General features: G+C 44.3%; 1 protein-coding gene across 2 annotated transcripts; it reads left to right on the top strand.

The window, feature by feature from the left end:
* Window positions 1–14,814: 14,814 nt before the first annotated feature.
* On the top strand, window positions 14,815–20,182 carry ADCYAP1 (adenylate cyclase activating polypeptide 1; the record flags this gene model as incomplete). 2 transcript variants are annotated; one of them, XM_081252474.1, is made up of 5 exons in its annotated part: window positions 14,815–14,924; window positions 17,090–17,221; window positions 17,666–17,764; window positions 18,881–19,021; window positions 20,119–20,182. In XM_081252474.1, 5 exons carry the CDS (start codon window positions 14,815–14,817, stop codon window positions 20,180–20,182), a joined length of 546 nt encoding a protein of 181 aa, XP_081108600.1. The 2 variants fall into 2 exon arrangements, with proteins under 2 accessions (XP_081108600.1, XP_081108599.1); XM_081252473.1 differs by lacking the exon at window positions 20,119–20,182 and having other exon boundaries at window positions 17,090–17,277; window positions 17,668–17,764; window positions 18,881–19,070.
* Between the last annotated feature and the right edge of the window lie 983 nt (window positions 20,183–21,165).

Raw genomic sequence — 21,165 nt, 5'->3', positions numbered from 1 at the left:
CCAAATCTTAAGTTTACAGCTGATAATTTTTACCTATGTATAGATGCATGTAACCATCACCCAGGTTAAGGGGTAGTACATTTCCAGAAGGCTCTCTCCTGCAACTACCTGGTCAATACCTTCCTCTAAAGGTAACCACTATACCTCTGTCATCATAGGTCAGTATCAGGCACAATTTTAGTGACTTTTTTTTAAGCATTATAGATTTCTCTGTATCTGGCCTCTTGCATGTTTTTATGTCAGAGTGATGTGGCTTTCATAAAAGCCATTGAGGGACTTCCCTGGTGGCACAGTGGATAAGCCTGCACGCTCCCAATGTGGGGGGCCCGGGTTCGATCCCTGGTCAGGGAACTAGATCCCACATGCATGCCACAACTAAGGAGCCCACATGCTGCAACTGAGGAGCTGGTGAGCCACAACTAAGGAGCCAGCAAGCTGCAACTAAAACATGGCACAACAAAATAAATAGATAAATATTTTTTAAAAAAAGCTATTGAGTACATCAACTATCCCACAATAAAAAAGAAAAAATTAAAAGAAAAGGTCAAAACAAAACAAAAAACAAACAAACAAAAAAAGCTAATGAAAGCATGGAAATAGCAGGCAGAAAAATTTTCTTTAGGATATGTGTTCATGCCTCACAGAATCTTGGGGCAAATCTAAAAGAAATCAAGTTGCAAGTATAGTGACTTTTAATTGCTGCCTCTTCTATGTATTCTAATTTAATTGTTCATCTGGGCAGAATCTGCTGTGTGATACGAGAGCAATGTAAATGAGGAGTATGTGTGTGTGTGTGTGTGTGTGTGTGTTATATGATACTTGTAACAGAAAGAGGTATCTTTTTCGTTAACTTTATTGTGGGATAGGAAGACAGAATAGCCTAGATAAAATCTGTGTTAAGAGAACATAAATTCTGTAGGCCAAGTACAGTCTTTGTAAGCATAGTGATTTTTTTCTTTCACACAATGCCATTTAATTAGAATAGCAGAAACATGAAAATGCAAAAATCTCTCCAACAGTAATAGATAACTTTCCCATTTTAAAAGAACATTCTAACACTCTTTAAAACCATTTTGGTTTAGATCACATGGGGACACTGCCATTGATTAGCTGTGGTGAATATGATAAGAATTAGAATCTCTTGGGCTAAGATTCTCAAGCACAGGGTGAACTAAACTACTGTAAACACTTCACATCCATTCAGATACACCCATTTCTGGAACTTCAAAACCATCAGTTGAAAACAACTCTTTATTCAAATGACTTTGGGATCGAGGCTACACATACCATGACTTAAAACAAAACGGAGTTTAAGCTCTCCCTACAGACTTCTCTGCACTTTGTCAGGACTAATTGATATGAAACCAATGCATTAGACCAACGGTTCTCAACACTATCCTCCTACTTTTTTATTTTTAAGGTAAGCACAGTGATTTTTATTATTTTTTAAAATTTTATTTATTTTTGGCTGTGTTGGGTCTTCATTGCTGCCTGTGGGCTTTTCATTGCAGTGGCTTCTCTTGTTGTGGAGTACGGGCTCTAGCCGCGCGGGCTTCAGTAGTTGTGGCTTGCAGGCTCTAGAGCGCAGGCTCAGTAGTTGTGGCGCACGGGTTTAGTTGCTCTGTGGCATGTGGGACCTTCCCGGACCAGGGATTGAACCCGTGTCTGCTGCATTGGCAGGCAGATTCTTAACCACTGTGCCACCGGGGAAGTCCAGCATAGTGATTTTTAAAAGCAGTTTCATATGTATATGTATAACTGAATTACTTTGTTGTACACCTGAAACTAACACAACATTTTAAATCAACTATAATCCAATTTAAAAAAAGCAGTTTGCAAAGCTGACATAGCTCGCATTCATGCTTGCTGTCTTAGGTAACAGCACAGCAGTTATCCTTGTGAGTGGCAATGACTAACCTGCTGCACTCATCTTCTTTAACTGAGATATTTGTTGGAGAGTTCAAAAAAAAACCCATTTTTGGCAGTTGTATGCACCCACCAATGTTTTCTGAATGAAAGCAGCAGTGGAGGGGTAGAGGGGATCCGACTTAAGGAACTGTCTTAGCTCAGGCTGCAGTAAGGGAATACTGTCAACTGTGTGACTTAAACATCAGACATTTATTTCTCAGAATTCTGAAGACTGGGAAATCCAAGATCAAGGTGCTGGCTGATTCAACGTCTGGCGAGGGCTCTCTTCCTAGTTTGCAGATGGATTCCTGCTTGCTGTGTCCTCACACAGAGCAAGGGAGAGCAAGGGATGATCTCTTCTGTGTTTCTCCTTATGAGGGCACTAATCCCATTCATGAGGGCTCTATGCTCATGACCTAATTACTTCCCAAAGGCCTCACCTTCAAATACCATCACATGGGGGATTAGGGTTTCAATATATGAGCTTTGAGGGGACACAAACATTCAGCTCATAGTGGAAACTCAATAGACAACTTAACAGAGGTGCATTTTGATTCCAGTTATTTTGATTGTAAACCTCATGACGGCAGAGAGTTTACATGCCTCATGCTTCTTTTTTAGCCTCTCCAACACATGTTGCTGTTAACTGACAAAAACTTGCTGATATTTTTATCTTGATTTGGCTTCAGTAGACGTGGTAGATGTCTGTTGACTGTGGCTGCTTGCGTAGTGCTACACTGTGGACCTCAGGGCTCTGTCGTCTTATGTACAGCTATACATAGTATTACTATGTTTAACTTTTTATGTAATTTTGGGTTCCTTTAGCTCAAGAGTTGGGATGTTTGCTTCACGTTTTGGTGTGGCTTGCTGCTAAATATAAAAGCTTGCACAGTATTAGGCTACAGTGAAAGAGAACAAGTAAAATCTTTCTGGCTCTAAAATATGTCTGTATCCCTATAGCAGAAGTATTTGGAGAGGAAATATGAGTGGTCCTGCCTCTGAAGAGTGGAGCTGACTTTGTAGGGTGTCTTTCTCTGAATCCAGGACCCACGTGTCTCAAGGTACTTAGGTCCTCCATATGAAAGGTCCTGTGGCCTCCTTCTTTTGTTCTCTGGCTGTTACTCTGAGTCGTGCAGTTTTCATAAAGAGATTTTATTAATTTAGCAAAACATTTGCCTTCCTGGGACAGCCTTATTTACGAGGTGTCTGTTGTGTGAAACTTCAGGGAATGGCCATCACACACTGTTGCCCTAGTGCACGTAAACCACACAGACAGCTTTACCCAGACCAGTCTGTCTGCACACCATGCATTGAGCTGGCCCAGTAGCTCCTTGTTTTGTTTTTTTTGACCACACCGCACAGCTTGTGGGATCTCAGTTCCCCGACCAGGGATTGAACCCGTGCCCTCACAACACAAATGAACGTACCTATGAAACAGAAATAGACTCACAGACATAGAGACAGACTTGTGGTTGCCAAGGGGAAGGGGATGGGAGAGGGAAGGATTGAGAGTTTGGGATTAGTAGATGCAAACTATTATATATAGGATGGATAAACAACAAGGTCCTACTGTATAGCACAGGAAACTATATTCAGTATCCTGTGATAAACCATATGAAAAAGAATGTATATATATGTACAACTGAGTCACTTTGCTGTACAGCAGAAATTAACACAACATTGCAAATCAACTATATTTCAATAAAACTAAAAAAAATAAAAGAACCCACGCCCTCAGCAGTGAAAGTGTGGAGTCCTAACCACTGGACCACCAAGGAATTCCCAGGTAGCTCCTTGTTTTAACACCCTAGTGAAGCATCGTGAGATTGCAAGCCATTTAAAAAGCATTAGGCCCAGTTAACAATTGCCTTAAACTATAAGGCCTCGTAGCCACTTCTGTTCAGCATGTTATTAGGGTTGTCACTTTACCTGGTTCTGTTGTATTTATGTACTCCCTTTCTTTTCAAAGTGCTTCCCAACAAGTTATTAGTTCTGTGCAGAAGTCCTGTGAGGGGGAGCAGACTTTTATCCCAATTTAAAGCTGAAAAATGATAGCAAAATGGAAGTTGAAGGTGAGGGTATATATATAAAACAGATAGAGGTGTTGCCTGCACTTGCAGGCAGGAGCAGATCCCCAAGTCTCTATGATTAGTTTTACAGTCGTGCATCAGAGTCCTTCTCAGTATTTCCCAGAATCCCCTGGGAATTACTTGCACCTTGTTTTGGAGAGGGGCATTATACCACCTGTATTAGTTTCTTAGGCTGCTGTAACAAAGTATCACAAGCTGGTTGGCTCAGAACCACAGAAATTTATTGTCTCACAGTTCCAGGGGTTAGAAGTCCAAGTCAGGGTGTTGGCAGGGCCATCTTCCCGCTGAAACCTGTTGGGGAAGGAACCTTCCTTGCCTCTTCCAGCTTCTGGAAGCCCCAGACATTCCTTGGCTTGTGACAGTATCATGCTCACCTTCACTTGGCATTATCCCCATGTCTCTTCACCTAATCTTCCCTTTGCACAGATGTGTGTCTCTGTCCAAATTTCCCCATATTACAAGGGACCCCGGTTATATTGGATTAGGGCACACCCTAATGACCTCATTTTAAATTGATGACATCTGCAAAGACCCTATATTCAAATAAGATTACATTCCGAGGTGCTGGGAGATTAGGACTTCAACATACATTTTTGGAGGACACAGTTCAATTCATAACACTGCCTTTTGAAAATTCTAACTAATGCCTCAAACATAGCACTTCACCAAGCCTGCTTGCTAGATATTGTTCAGCCCTGATAACATCTATCCCTGAAGCCTGGCATGGAAAGGATGTATTTTATGAAGGAGAGGTCAGGAGACACTAATCAGATGTCTGGACCTACTTGGTCCCACAAACCATGGCGGGGGGGCGGACAATAAACTTGGATCATAAAGGAGCCAAATTCTGAACAAAACACAAGTTAGATGATCCACCTCTGAATAATGTATGATAAACTATTCTTCCAAGATACAGTCAACCTCATTCAGTACAAATTTAACACATTCAATTAATCTTATCAATAATGAGAGGATTCGATACATACTCTAGACACAGCTACTGTTGATGACCGTATTGCTTGGCTCTCCCCTCTGCTGTGTTTCTTCCCGTACCTGCCTTTGCTATGCTATCTCCCTTAATGTGTTGACTTGGTTCTGTTCTTTCTTCCTTTCTGAATTGCCTTCAGCTTTCCTTCCAAGTGGAGGTCACAGATCAGACCTACATGATGAGAAGAATCAAATAGATGCTTAGCTCATTATAAGACAAAAAAATTTCAACAGAGGAAGTACACATTTATTGGAAAAGTAATAAAGAAAAGCCATGAATTATATTTAAAAATAAACCTCATACTTATTTTTCTTATTATAAAATACATGTTCATTAAAAAAAACTTTGGGAAAAAACACATAAGCATTAAAAGAAAATAAAAAGAATCCATGATCCCCTTCATAATTCCAACACTGTCAATGAACTTTGTTAATGTTTTGGTATATTCCTTCCAGAGGCACATGTATAAACATTTTGCTTTTACAAAGCTGGTATTGTACATGTGGGTTTATAATTTGTTCTCTGTCTCTTTTTAACAACATGTTATAAGCATCTCCTCATGTCATTAAAGATTTTTCTACACTGTCATTTCCTTTCATCATTCTGCAGTGGAAATAAAGTTCCATTGTAGGGATATACTAAAAAAAAATTAATCAATCCCCTACTATGGGACATTTTATGGTTGTTTTCAAATGTTTCTTATTATAATCAATGGTGTTGTGATTAGGGTTGTATTAATCTTTTGATAGACTTATGCTTATTTTCTCAGCATAAATTCATAGAAGTAAAATAAGTGGGTCAAATTTATGCATAATTGACAAACTGCTCTCTGGAAAAGATGGATCAGTTTACACTCCTGCCAATAGTGCTTGAGAACACATATTTCCTGGCATATTTGATAATACAACATGGTAGAATATAAAAATATCATTCCAATTTGGTAAATTAAAAAACCAACACTTTAATTTGCATTTGTATGACCATTTATGCTACATAGAATAGATCAAAGGAATAAATATAAAAGATGTAAATATAAGGAAATAAACACTATTATGTAATTTCTAATGCAAAGAGTAGGATACTAGGACAACTGACTATCCAATTGGAAAAATAAAGATTTTGTGCAAATTTATTGGCCACTCATGTTTCTAATTTTATGAATTGCCTCTTTATGTCCTTCACCAACTTTGCATTTAGGTATGATTGTCTTTTCTTTATGGATCTATTAGTGTTCTTTGTACTTCGAAAATCTGAATTCAAATTTTCATGTTTATTTTTCATAAGCAATGGCAAAGTTTTCCCAAGTTTTCCTGTTTAACTATTTAACTTTATTTGTGGACTTTATTTTAATACAGAGAAATTAAAAAAAATTTTAGTCGATTTATCAATCTCTTACTTTTTGGTTTCTTTTAAATTGCCAGCTGTACAATTTTCTTTCCAATTCTAAAAGTATTTCTATATTTTTTTCTAGTATTTTTGAGATTTCTTACATTTAAAATTTTAATCCACTTGAACATGTTTGATGTTTTTGTAGGACATGAGTAGCGATCTAATTTTTTTTTTCCAAATGGATAATTAGTTGTCCCAGTATTCTATTCTTTCCCTTGGAAATTACATAGTAGTATGTATTTCTTCATATTTATATACTTGATATTTATTCCTCTGATATATTATTTCATCAGCACCACACTGTTTTAATTACTGCAATTTTATCACATTTTTTAATACCTGTGAGTGCAACCTTATTCATTACTTACATCTTTAAAATGTCTTTAAAATGATACTTACACATAACTTCATTTATTTTAAAATGTCAAGAAAAAGCAAGAAGAATTGTTCTAACTACTGCTTTAAAACTCATGTTTTGTTAAATAATCGTGTGCTTTTATGAAAGTTGATGCTTCTTTCCCCTTTAGTAATAATAATGGTAATTATACAGTAATAACAAGGAGACCAAATGGTAGGAGAAAGTACAGTAACTTTGGAAACAGGCAGTACTGGGTTGGAAACCTCACTTTGTCATTTGTTAGCTGTGTGCTTTGGTCAAGTTAGTTCACCTTTAAGAGTCTCAGTTTATCCATTAGTAAAAAAAGGAATAAAATTACCAAATCTACTTCCCAGGGCAATAAGAGGATTAAATGGGACATTGCTAATACAGAGCAAGTCACTGCTGTCAAAGAATGACCCCAGTAAATGTAATTACCCTTCTCTTATACTGGTCTAGGATTTATTGTTTGTAAAACATTTTTATATACATCACCTCATTTGACTCACAAAAGTCTTGACTCATTGGCAATCATATGATTTCTGTGGTATTAAATTACATGATGATTTAATAAGATATGATGATGATATACTGGGTATTAAATGGTCATCTTACAAGATAATGTTTTTTTTACTTAAACACATCACTGAAACTTCTGCTACACTCTGAGGTATGAAATCACTTTAAATAATGACTCAGAATGGCAATATTTTTAACCTTTTCAACAATTTGATAACATAAGTAAGAATATGTGCACCATTAATGCACATATTTTTAGACACATATTTATTTTCTAAAGCAAAGCCCATAAGTACGTGATATATTTGTAGTCTAACTAAACCAGTTTCTGTTGTGTTAATAGCATTGGATTCCAATTACATTAAACATAATTTTTAATTTAAAAGTTAATAAGAAAAGAAACATTTTCTTCTCAGCTGAGTCAAATCATGGATTAAATCTCATATTAAATTAGTAATTTGTATTTATAACAACTCTGGAACAAATAAATATGTAAACTAGTATAATATACTACTGTCATTAAGACTGTCTGAAGTCACTGAGACTTGAATTTGAGTCTCTGCTTTACAATGTAGCAGCTGTGTGACTTTGGGTAAGTTACCTAAGCACTTTTTTTTTTTTTTTTTTTTTTTTTTTTTTTTAAGTTTATTTATTTATTTTTTTAATTAGTTTCTGCTTTATAACAAAGTGAATCAGTCATACATATACATCTGTTCCCACATCCCTTCCCTCATGCATCTCCCTCCCTCCCACCCTCCCCATCCCACCCCTCCAGGCGGTCACAAAGCACCGAGCTACCTAAGCACTTTGAGTTTTAGTTTCTCATCTGTAAAATGGAATAATAGTAGTATCTAGAAAGAAGATTGTTTGAGGGTAAAGGAAATAACTCTAATCAAGCATTTATCATAGTAAGTGTTCAATAGATAATTATTTTTGCTGTTGTTATTGCTATTATTGACTGGTGAGTAGCAAAATTATGCAGCCCCATTGGAAGGAAGGACTTAAAAGAATTTAAAGAAATAATAATTGAAGCTTTCAAATAGTAAACTCATGGCTAATATAATTGTATTTCAAGCAGATGATAGTTCCCTAAAAAATTAAATCATGCCTCTGTATATTTGGGTGGAGAGAAGAATTAATTAAAAAATATTTGTAGAGATAATATTATTAACACAAAGTGTTAGTAATAAGGATAATGAAAAACAAAGGCTCCAAAATTATTACAAACAGACCTATATTCACAGATAGATAAGGCTGAGTTTGAACCCAAAGGGCAGAGGTTTGGGATGCTATGAACTCAAAGAGCAACATCCTGTTTTGATTTATGCATAAAAGCCTTGTTTTATTTTGCACACAGATCTTCCTTCCAACATTTTTAGAGGCTGTCACAAAAACTCATTTAAGATATTGGGTTTCCTGTATCCTCTTCAAGCTTTTCTTCCTACATTTAAGACTTACATGAGCAGAAGATTTAGACTTAAGTAGAGAGAGGACTTCCTTCTCCTTGGCTTTTAAGAGGACATGTTCTGGAAATCTCTGGAGAATCTGGCAGATGCTGCACAGTGAAGTATGGAGTATATATTTTTGGAACCTAGGGTAGGGGAGGAAAATCCTTCTCTTCCCTTCTAGGTTCTTTGGTTGGCCTACTAATTAAATTGACATAAGACAGATTAACAACAACAGCAACAAAAAACTCAAATTTAATTCGTGTGTATGGAAGCCCATAGAAATATGAGACTACAAGAAGAGACCAAAGCAGGCAGCTTTATACCTTCTGGACAAGGAAAAAAATAAACTTGTGAGGAATTGACAAGACAAAGAAGTTCGGACTTGGGGTAGTAAATTAGTGTAGAAGTAACAAGGTTTGTTTATAATACCCTTCTTGGCCCTAAATTTTCTATCTCTGGTTATAAGGACGCCCCTTCTACCTCCTGGGACAGGGAAGGTACTTTCACATGGGAGATTTATTTTCTGCTTTTAGGGGGACAAAGGAGGGTTAGTGTTTTCCTTGAACCAGCTGTTTCAAAATAATCAATATGCCAAAGTGGTATTTTTGGGGCAGCCTGCCCTGAACCCCATCACCAGTAAGCTAATGCTCAGAACCAGGCCTTAGAAGAGCCACATATATGAGACAGTTGAAATCACCCAAACCTTCAGCAAAGGTTCAATCCTAGTTTTTCCTTCCTGAGTGTCTGCTTTGTCTTAAAACTGGCAAAATTTGTTGGCCCTGTGAACAGGCAGTTCTGTTCTTGAATTAGAAAGGGATGCTTTTGCTCATGTGGTTTGGAAAGGCTTCCTTTGCTGATTGTTTTCAGAGTGTGTGAAGCACTAGATTCTGAAGGTCAGAGAAACCATGACACATTCTGGGTAAGCTCATGAGCTTCTCACTACTTTGTGAGTTCAGAGGGGCATGATGCAGGCAGTCCAGTAAATGATGGTCATGATGTTCCACTACAGGACATTTGGGTTTCCCTACAGGTATAATCGGTATGAAGTGAGTCATTAGTCATCACATTTTCTGGAAGAGTCAGAAGAGAAAAAGTTTAGAGTGAAATTGAATACAGTGTTGCAATTTACTCTTGTCACTCATATGAGAGGATGATGTTTTGCAATGAGCTTGCTCACTGAGAAAGCTTACTGTAGCCTGGTTCCTACCTAAGTATTGACTTAGAAATGAATAGAATGAAAATATAAGACTTTCTCAATCTGGCTTAATGTTATTTATACTAGGAATGTATGAAGATGTTGTGTGCAAAACATGTCCTTTCATATGGTTAAAAAAAAAATCCATGGGGTAGGGGATGGGGATGGTGGTGGTACAGGGCAATGGGGAGAGCTACACAGTCAAAGAAAGGAAAAATGAACACATGGAAACTGTGTAGGATGGGTAGCTAGGCCAGAAGGAAAGTAGTGGAAATCTCCTTACCCTAGGGAACTGAGTCTTGTTTACGCCAGGTGTTTGCTAATGTTGTGAAGCCATCTGCAAATTCAAACTCTCAGTAATATACTAGACATATTCCTCCTGTTTGAATACAAACCCCCATTTTTTCAAGGGCCAATGAGTTCTTTAAAATCGAGTGTTGTTTGAGGGTTCAAGGCTTGAAACTTCAAGGAGACAGATGTATTTGTGACCAGGAAAAACAATTCAGGGAAGTGTTAGTTTGACTTGTAGCTAGCATCCACCATTTCAGACCAAAAGTTTTGTTTCTGTATCTTAAGGACCAATGGGATAAAAAGGAGTTGATAACATTATAGGTTTGAAATTCAGGATCTTTGATCATTTCCAACCAATATTTCCAAACAGCCTCTTCTGGGTAGGTCACGGCTTAGCGGGAAACTGCCTGCCTTCTGTCCCTCTCCCTCACAGAGCACCTAGGTGAGGCTTTGCACTCTGAAGATTTCCGTGGTACCACCAGCTTCTCTGACTGAACATGATGCCAGTTACCTGCCATTCTTTGCTTCCATGGTCGGGAAAGCAACTGCTGCTGGGGAATTCTTCTACTTTGTCTGGTGAACGTTGCGGGTAAGGGTCGGGGCTGTTGGAAAGAGGACTTGAAATTCCTCTGCGTTACCTGTAAATAGGAAGTTCTAACTCTTGGGTCCCTTCTTCGTCCCCTCCCTCTTCTCCCTGTGTCACTGTCAATTACACTTGGGCATCTGGAGGTTTCTCTCTCGTCTGCATTTGTAGTGAGTGAGCAAGTCCATATCTGCCGCCGCGGTTTCCTGCGCGGCCCTGGCCGGGACCCCTTGCAGCTCGCACGGGGTGGCTCCGGGCCTCTCCAGCCTGGTGTGATGCGCGCCTCCTCGCTGCTCCCCCAACCCCCCAGACACAAAGGCCCCCTGAAAGCAGCGTCAACACTCGAGTTAGAACCCTCCCGAGGTTGGAAGAAAATTACCACTCTCAGGGCATTTGGGGGTAGTTTTGGTCTTTGAGACATCGGTCGCCCCATATTCCCCTCCATCGAATAGAAAGCAGAAAGGGTCTGCGCTCACGCCGAGGGCTGTCGAGACAGGGGTGCAGCCCCAGACCCTCCAAGTTCTCGAGACGGGTCCTCAGCTTCTAGCTCCTCCCCTTCCTCAGCCTTCCCAGCATATCCCGGCCCAGCGGCTCAGGACAAGACCAGAGCTTTCAACAATAGGATACCATCTTTGCCCACGGGACACCAAACTCGCTTAATCAGAGACGCTGCAATTGGACGAAAGTTCTGCGGGACGACCCTTTTCCGGGTTCGATTCCCCCAGGTAGCAGTGGGTCGTGGCTGGGCAGGTCTTTGGACTGTGCTGAGCAATGCATGGATCTCCGAAGCTTGATTGTTTTTGGAGTTCAGTGGCCAAGAATCTCAAATTAAATTCTCTGCTTAGTCTTTCACTTCAGTGAACAGGTTCGGGCCTCGAGGCCGGTAATTCTGGCGTGCTGGGCCCTGAGGTCCGAGCTCACAGGGCCCACGCTGAGAACAGTCCAGTGGCACATCTTTTGTAAACCAGAGGCGCAGGTCGGATTCTTGGCGGGGGGGGGGTGGCGAGTGGTGGAGCCGGCAATTCCTTCCTGCTCCGCATAAAGGTATTGGTGTTTGTGGATTTCCCCCTTTAATAGTCCATGAAGTCAACAAACTCCCCACATGGTGGCTCCCTTTACTAAAGTTGAGTAGTGAATTGGTACAAGGAGTCTTGGAAATTTTCAAATATTTCTAAAGATTTAACTCATTTCAGAATTCGCGTGGGAGGAAAGAGTAGAATTTTAATCGGGCTCACCTTTGACGTGAAGCAAGGCGGAAGACAGGAAAGCCACAGTCGGTAATAGCTCCGGGCGCTTTAGTAAGAAAGCCGTCTCTGCTTGATTATCCGGTCGTGTTCACCGCCGGCTCTTTGTGTGCGAGCTTACTCCAGAGGCAGAGCTGAACACGGAACACACGCATGTAAACACTCCAACATAAATCAGCGAACATATGCAGTGGAGACAAAGAGATTCATCCCCATGTAGATGTGGTTTGAATCTTTATTGCAGATAGGCAATCTGGAGCATCCCCAGGAATAAACTAAGAGGAAGTGGCAGTTTCTGGCCATGAATGGTCAGAACGAAGCAAAACTTTGTCACCTTGGAGGAAGTATTAAATCTCAAATAAGAGAGCGGGAAAGGCATTGAAAATGAGCAGCATTATAATTTTGTCTTAGAAAAAGCATGCAGAATATAGCTTCTCTAAATGTTAGATCTAAATCATAGTAACAGGAAACACTCCCACTAAATTGCCATTTCCTCTAATTTTTGTTTAAGATCCAAATAATTAAAATGCACACTAATGGTTATCGATGGCTCTATTTCCTTTTTAAAAGAAATAGACCCGAGTTCTCTTACTGGACTAGAAATTTACAGATCTTCTTAAATAACCCCGGGACTTGGAAGCTTCTGGGTGGATATGGTCTTCCCTTATTGCTTTCCTCTCCCCACGTCATTTTCAGTTAAAAAATTTTAGCCATCCCCAACGAAGGGATTCCTGTTAGAAACCCTCAGTAAATGAATTTGTACTGGGTATCCTCGTGCTTTCCCCGTCTGTCTGTATTTCCCCAAACAGAACTCAAGCTGTAAATAAAGGGGAAAAACATATTTCTCCCTCCCAAATTCTTAAAATTTCAGTTTTTGTGGAAAATACAACTTCACAATTTCAATGTTAAAATTAGTAAGTGCCACAGAAAGTGTGAAGGTGTCCAAATAGGTCATCTAGAGATCCCAAAACTAGGACTAAGGGGAGACATAGAATGCTCTTTACTCAGAAGGGCAGGGGCAGGGGTTGGATAGTTCTCACCATTAAGGGCATTCGTGGACACTGCAAGGGAGGAACATATCTGAACAACGGGGGGACTTGGACGATGAATCGCCACATTAAGGGCACCACTACCAAATCTTCAGAGGCTCCGGTGAAAAATTAAACTAGTGGCAATTCTCAATGTTTGCAGCATCTGCGACCAAACAGTTCAGCACTCCAAGCCTGGACAGCTCCACAGGCCGCGCTCCGGACGCGGCTTTAACTCTAATCAATTCTACTCAGAGCCAGACTGTCAAGGACAGCCAGACTCATTAGCGATTTACTGAAAATCCTCCAAGACTTCCCTTTAAAAACAAAACGACTTCCGTATTTAATTGTCTATCTAAAAGAACATACGCAAGAAATTAGGAGATCTAAATTAAATTTATTAATAGGAGGGCTTGATGGTGCTTAATTCCAGAGCTGATTGCTGGGGCTTGATGAAAAAGCAAAAAGAAATAAGAGGGACATAGTTAAAAACATGATTTTCACCATTCTCAAAATTCTATGAATTTTTTACCCATCCTTGAGAAGTGGGTAAAATTGAAAACAATCAAAACAATTAAACTTCTTTAAAATTGTACTGTATGAGTGAAAGGTGTTTATGAGAAGTCGATGACTCCGGATCTTATCCAAGAGGACGGCACAGAATAGTTAATATGTTCCTTGAGGGACTAGGATGCTGACGTCTTTTTCTGATACCCGATCATTACGTGACTGGAAAAAAAAAAAAAAGGAAGTCATTCCATGAATAAAAATCGGAGCGCAACAGTGCAACAAAATATTCTGTACTTAAAGGCCATAGGCAGACAGATGTTGACAAAGAAGGCTCTTCCAAAACCATGTTCGGATAGATTTCTGCTAACTGCACATATAAACAGGAGCAGAGGGCCGGTCACCTCTGTAACCACCGGCAGCAGCAGAAGAAGCCGCAGCTTCAGACGCAGACAGAGGGACTTCTGAGCAGAGAAGGCGCTGCCGACTCGCGCAGCTGCCTGACCGAGCGGCTCCCACAGACGCCGGCTGCGCCGCGGCCCTCTCTCTTTCCTTCGTCTCCTTCTAAGACTTTCCCTCTTTCCTTATCACTTCTTTCTTTCCGTGGACTTAAGGCCACTTTGTCCCCCACTCCTCTTAACTCATCGCCCCCTCCTTCTTCCTTCTACATCTCTCTCCTCGCCCCCTTCTCTCGGTGTCACGCTCCCTCCTAGTCCGGAGCGTCCACAAACTTTTGAACAGAATACCGGCCTCAGCAAACAAGTCCTTCAGCTCCTCCTGCTGCTCCTGCTCGTTGCTGCGGCTTCTGCTCAGACACTAACGCCAGACGGTGATGCCTCTTGGGTTGTGACTCCAGCGCAGAAACTTGGAGAAGCCCTTTGCCCTCCGTCCTACTTGGCAGCAAACCCTCTCCTGGCAGCGGTAAGAGTTGAATGGTAAGGGGAAAAAATCTTACCAAACCAAACAACTCACCTGACTGCTAATTCTTTCGCCAGCATCAGGGTACGAGTTAGCTTGCCTTCGTACCAGATCTGGCGAGTTATTGGGCGTTGGGTATATACATATATTTTCTAACTATAGCGACAAGGAAGGGGCGGGGGCGCGCCGACTGTCATTAAGCCGTATTCAATCCTGGGAGTCAGAGGTGAGCGCCGTCCCTCCCTCAGTTCAGGGGGTTTCTAGGGGTCGGAGGGTGGAAGGCCAGGGGCGTTCTTACTGCTGTGTGCTCTCTTTCGCGTCCTGCGCAGAATGACCATGTGTAGCGGAGTGAGGCTGGCCCTGCTGGTCTACGGGATAATAATGCACAGCAGCGTCTATTGCTCACCTGCCGCCGCCGGACTCCGGTTTCCTGGGATCAGGTAGGTGCTGGCCGCCCAAGCTGAGCTGAGGCCGGGGCTTCCCTTCCCCCGACACCTCCTCGTGGTCGCCCTCCTGCAGTTCCTCGGTCAGGCTACGACCTGTCAGGCTACCACCACCTCCCCATGCGCCCCCACTGCACCGCCACCAGCTTGGGTCCAGCCGCAGGTCAGTGGCCGTGGCTCAGCGGGAGGCTCCCGACAGGCTCCACTGGGCCTCGGGCCCCCTCCCCCAGCCCGCCGCAGCCGAGGCGCCCGGGTGGACCAAGCGCACTTCGGCGGGCTGGAGAAACCTCCCCTCCCCCAACCCCTCCCACGGGAGGGGGGCAGGGCCGGGTCCTGAGTTGACTTCTTTTCCCTATTCTTAGCTTGAGTTAGGAGAACTTTGGCTCCTGGAGCCAGTTTTGGGGGGAGGGTGAGAGTGAAGCTCCCGTGGACTTTGCTTTGTTACAGCTTGTTCGGGACTATCGGGGCGGGGTCTCCCTCTCTCCTCTGCTCTCCTTCTCACCTCAATTCGAATTCTTTCTACTGGAAGAGCTTCCTCTCAAGTGATAGGTTTTCCAACTACATTTTGAGTCTTGGGGAGAGGGAGTGTTGGCCGGGTAGAGTTAAGAAGAAACTATTTGAGAGAAGGAAAACAAAGATGAGGGAGGGGGAAATAGATGAAATAGATGCAAAGGAGGAACAGAAAGCAAGCTGTCAGGCAGTACTGGGAAGGCAGCCCTACCCACCCCAGGCAGGAGTAACCCTGGCTTCCCCACCCCGCCCCCCCTAATTCCTGGTTTCTAATCGGTCGGCGCTGCCCGGGTTCCCCGCCGCAGCCCCAGAGTCCCGGGCCTGTCAGCGGGAGAGTGGAAGCTCGCCGCGCAGCGCAGCATCGGCACTCCGCTGTGCACCGGGCTCCCGGCGGCGAGGAGCGCGCGTTCTGCCTGCAAAGCTGCTCCTCCGAGCCGCGCCCAAGAATGATCTCCTTAGGGGTCGCTGACCATTGATTTGGGCTCTGGCTTCGGTATTAGGATTCCAGCATCTGGGCACGGGGTACGGGGTGGAAGTGCCCAGAAAGACCAGGAGACTCCGAGCAGCCGGGCCAGGGCAGAGAGGCGCGTCGCCGAGGAAAGGCTGGGTGTGGGGCGAGCGCAGCAATGCCTTGCCCCTAGCTCTCCAGGGATGGAGGAAAGGCGAGCGAAGTAACGAAGTATGGCTAAAGCGCGCTACTTGCCTTGGCCGCTTTCCTAGTCTCTCCAGCGGCCGAAAGCGAGTGGGTTGTGTATACTAACCCACCTCTCCCGTCCTATATCAAGGATTGAGTTGGTAGGTAAGGGCGACTGCGAGATCGTTGTCTCTCGGTCCCCTGTTGACCCTTTGACCCTCGCCCTTTGTCTCTGTGTTGAGATGCTGTCCCGCCGCCCCGCCACCGCTAACATATTAGCGCGAACTATCTACTTACTGGACTTAAAAGCCCTATTTCACCCCCAGCTATTTTCAAAGTCCCGTGTGCCTGGCACTTTCTCCCGGCAAGAGGTACCGGAGGGCGCGGACATGCCACAGAATGAGCCGCTGCCAAACAGGCTAAGTTTAGGGGCATCTATTACTCATGTTCCTGCCAGATCCTCTCCCGCCCAAAATAGAAGCCGGAGGTTCTCCGTGACCTACATCTGCGCGGGGAAGGACTCCCCTGGGCTCGGAGGCTGATGGGGGTGGCTGCTGGCGTTGGCCGCCGGACTCCCCAGCCATCCACCCTCTCTGGCTCCCGGCCTCCCCCATCCGGTCTTCGCGTGGCCAGCGTCTCTCTCCTAGAGCCCTTCTCATCTCTGCCCGCCGCTGCTTGTGGACAGAGGCTCAAGCGTCAGGCCGGGAGCGGAGCGGTCCTCCTCCGTGGCCAAGTGTGCTAGGTCGGCGCAGACGCCTCGGCTTCCCAGTGCCCGTTGAGGCCGCGGCCCGGGCAGGGCGACCCTGCACCCGCGAGAGGAGGGGTGGGAATTTATGTTGGGTGTAGTTTTCTCCTCCTACTTCTACCCGCACCCTTATCCTAGAAGAAGAGGCAGTTCTCCGAGGGGCGACTTTAGGAAGAAGGAAAATCGTGAGAGCCCCTAGGGATCTTTGGGTCCTCGCAGAGCCGGGGAGGGACCTGTACTGACCACTCCTTGTGCCCCCGGCTACCCCTGCAGGCCGGAGGACGAGGCGTACGACGAGGACGGAAACCCGCTGCAGGACTTCTATGACTCGGATCCACCCGGCGTGGGGAGCCCCGCCTCCGCGCTGCGCGACGCCTACGCGCTCTACTACCCGGCGGAGGAAAGGTACCACCGCGCGGCCCCGCGCCGGCCCAGGACTGGGAGGGAGAAAGGGGCAGGGGGTGGCCCATCGAGTAGGTTCTTTTTCATAAAAGCCCTCAAACCTCTCCTCTCCCGGGATGGTTCCCACGAGAGCGAGAGAAAGTTAGTAGCGGGCCGGTTTGTGTGGACATGAGGGCCGCGTGGGGACGAAAGGTCCGTGGCCCAAGGAGTGGCAGTGAGTGCGCGCCCCGGCCGGGCTCCACACCTGCGGTCCCCGGAGGGCAGGACGAACTCCGGTTCCTGGCACTCACGGGAACATCCCAAGAGTCATTCCCGAGTGCCTTTCCTCTGGGGTTTTCCCCGGCAGCCTCCCGGAGCACCGGGGGGCGTGCGTGCCCTGCTGGGGACCTGGGGCTGCCACTTGGGGACAGTCAGTGACCCCAGGTGCGCACTTTGCCTCCTTGTTAGAGATTTCGCCCACGGGATCCTTAACAAGGTCTACCGCAAAGTGCTGGACCAGCTGTCCGCCAGGAAATACCTGCAGACGCTCACGGCCAAGGGCGTGGGGTAAGAGTTTGCGAAAGAGTTAACCCGCGCGTAACGGCGCGCCCCCGTGCGCGCCGGGGTGGGTATCTGTGCCAAGGCGCGCTGGGCGGGCGGCGCAGCTTCTACGTCCGTGCGTGCACGTGGGGCCGAGGGTGCGTCTGCGCCGTAGGGTCTGCCGGGCCAGCTCCCGGACGCAGACTAAGGTTCGGATACCGCGCCTTAAGTTTGGCCAGAGAGCTCGGGAACTGGGTGAGGAAGGGAGAAGGCAGGAAACCCGGGGAATCTGATCCGTTTTGAATAATTGAAAAAAAGAAAAAGCCCCCCTCCCCCACCAAGGCCTTCAAAACCTTCAAGCTTCGTGGGACGATTGGCTAGCATATCCTCTAAGCATGATTTTTTCTTTCCTCATTTTTCTTTCACTGTAAATTCAGCTCGAAACAAACAAATCCTCAGATTTGGACACTTAAGGAAACAGTTTTTGCTCGTGCCAGACAAACCCAGAGCACAGGGCTTGCGTGGAGCATCTCTCAGCAGAAGGCAACATTTTAATAAAGCCCATGGGACAAAAGATTACATTTTCCGCAATTAATAATTCATGCGATGAAGAATATTGCCTACAGCCTGTCGACTTATATTATTATCACGTTTTTCAATTTAGCGCGCAGGAGAGGAGTGTTCATGTCTGACTAGGAATTGCGGGATCGATGTAAACTCCACGGCGGCAGCCAACTTGAAATTTAGGGCTCTTCGGTTATTTTCTCTGTACGTGGGGGCGGGTGGGGGTGTGCCAGGAACGGTCAGGACGATTGAGCGCAAAAGCAAGGATATTCAAATTTCAGAGGGCAGCGTTTGGAGAGAGGTTGGCCTTAAGTCGCTTGCCTTTGGCCCGTACCTCATCTGGGGCCCATTCTGTAAGGACTTAGTGCCCCAAGATAGTCGATGGGGAGGGAGGAGTGAGGGTTCCCATCGCAGCCCTCCCTCCGGCAGCTCTCTGGCCGAGCAACGCGGCGCGGTGGGCGTTGAGAGCCGGCGCCCTCCCTGAAGACTCCCGCTTGGGGTGGGGCCCGTCTGCCTCCCGCAGCTATTCAACCTGTGTCTCTCGCCCCGCCACCCTCTTCCCGACCTCTTTCCTTGCAGTGGGAACCTGGGCGGCGGCGCGGACGAAGACTCGGAGCCGCTCTCCAAGCGCCACTCGGACGGAATCTTCACGGACAGCTACAGCCGCTACCGGAAACAAATGGCTGTTAAGAAATACTTGGCGGCCGTCCTAGGGAAAAGGTATAAACAAAGGGTTAAAAACAAAGGACGGCGAATAGCGTATTTGTAGCGATGAGTTACCAGCTACCCTGTGTATACAACCCTGACACACTGAAAAGTCATTTTCCCAACTGACTGAACAGTCATCGCTCTTGTGTTCTGTCCAAACATGTATTTATGTATGAAGTAAAGCCATTAAATGAATATTTTGATAATAATATTGTTTTTCTTTTTACAAAGCACTAGAGAATGCACAGATATACTTTGTGGACCAATTATTGATATTGATATATATATATTACAAATATATATTAAGAATATATATATAAAAGTATAATCGAAAGCAGTTCAAAGTGTGCACAAGGATTGAAAATTCGCCTGAGCTGTTTGTTTTTATATAAAATAAATAGAAAAATAGACAATCATTGTTTTGAATATTACTCCTATTTTTGTAAACTGGAATTAAAAGGATAGTATTTTTATCCACTACAGGCCTGAAGATATTAATACTGACCATTTGCTACTGTACATAAACAGTGATGCCCTGCTCCAGGGAGATTTTGAGTAATGACTTGGGAGAATTGCTGAAAGGCACTCTTTCCCAGTGAGTCTTTGGGGCAGGCTGCTTCAATCCCAGCTGGACTCAACTAGCCACTGTCCCCCTCGCTGGGTGGCAATTCCAATACTTCTGCTTTCTTGGATTCTATTTTTATGTGTATTTGTTTCTCTTCAGACTCATCCCAGAAGGAAATTCTCCTGATAAAACAACAGCTGGATCCAAATTGCGCTTCTCCCCAGGATTCATACCACTCCCTGGGGGAGGAATTGGACTGTACAGAGAAGGGAGACTTGAATAAGAAGCTCCCTTTTCTGTACTTCCAGGGACCCCAATATTCCAAGGTTAGGGCAATTGGAGCAAAGTGAAGGAAATGTAGGAATATTGGAAAAGGCAGAGCGTAAGGCAGTAGGAGGAGGACCCTCCTGGAGAGGGACTGGCTGGGGGCTGCCTCAGGCCTGGGAGCTGGGCATAAGCCGAGTCCCACCTTAGTCCCCTGCCTGCCTGACTTTGGGCGCTGGGTATTGGAAATGGATGCAAAGTACAATGTGTTTTTCTCCAGTGCTGTCCATGCTTCTCATCTTGTGAAATGGCCAGGATCCTCCCCTTTGAACCTTGCTCTGTAGGAGCCACCCTTTTCTTTCGTGGTTTTCTGAAGACTCTTCTTTCCCACCCTCTCGCACCAGTTTTTCAAGTACTGTTTACCATTTTTCATTCACTTCTCTTAAACTTGTAATGCTTCTTAATATTTTTGTTGTTTGATGCTAGCACTTATTGTAAAGTGTAGGAAACTTTGTGTAGTTACCACTAAGTAATTATGCACTAAATATGAATCTTTTGTTTCTTGTTGATTGAGTTTGTAGGTAAAATGTATTTTTCTACATTATGGCTTATTGCTTAGTAAAATTTATTTCATAAAACCAACCTCTGTCATATTAGAATGTGTAGTGTTCACATGTTGGTCAGTTGTACTAACTGATAAATCATTTAAACCTCATCTTCATATGTATGAGTACTATCTTATATTTGTGGTCAAGAGTGAGGTAAGCAAGCTCCAACAGGCCCTGAGAATGTCCCCTTGTATTCTTTCTTGGCTACAGAAAGCATGTCTGTCTGTTTCCTATCAATTCCTTGAACCTGTCAAGTAATCTCAATAAACAAAGGAACCTTCACCCAGCAACCAGATCAAGCAACAACAGGCAAACCAGACAGCCAAACTCCCAAATTTCAGACCCAAGTTCTTTTGAAAAAAAAAAAAAAAAAAGAAAGGATTAAACATTAGCTTGTAAAGTTTAAAGGACCTTTCCTTTTCCTTTACGGATTTGATCAGTATGAAGTCATAAATCAAAGAAAACTGACTTGGATTTGCATTCCCAGGCGGGATGGATGCTGCCAGGAGATCACATTGCAAACAGTGAAAGCACAGAGGCATTCGATCTATGCCTGAGTCCTGTGTACAGAATCAATCTTTCTTTAATTCTGCAGTCTCCTCAGGCAATGTGACATGGGATGCAGTTTGCAGCTTTAGTGCCTTTCTTCGCCTTTTAAATCGCCACGAATCACAGATGGCTATTTAGTGGCCCTACAATGCTGCAACACATCGGCTTGC

This window comes from Mesoplodon bidens, assembly GCF_964165515.1.
Source record: "Mesoplodon bidens genome assembly, chromosome: 13".
NCBI classification, from domain to species: Eukaryota; Metazoa; Chordata; class Mammalia; order Artiodactyla; family Ziphiidae; genus Mesoplodon; species Mesoplodon bidens.
The sequence above is the reverse complement of the archived record's forward strand: the minus strand, read 5'-3'. Positions and strand labels throughout refer to the sequence as shown.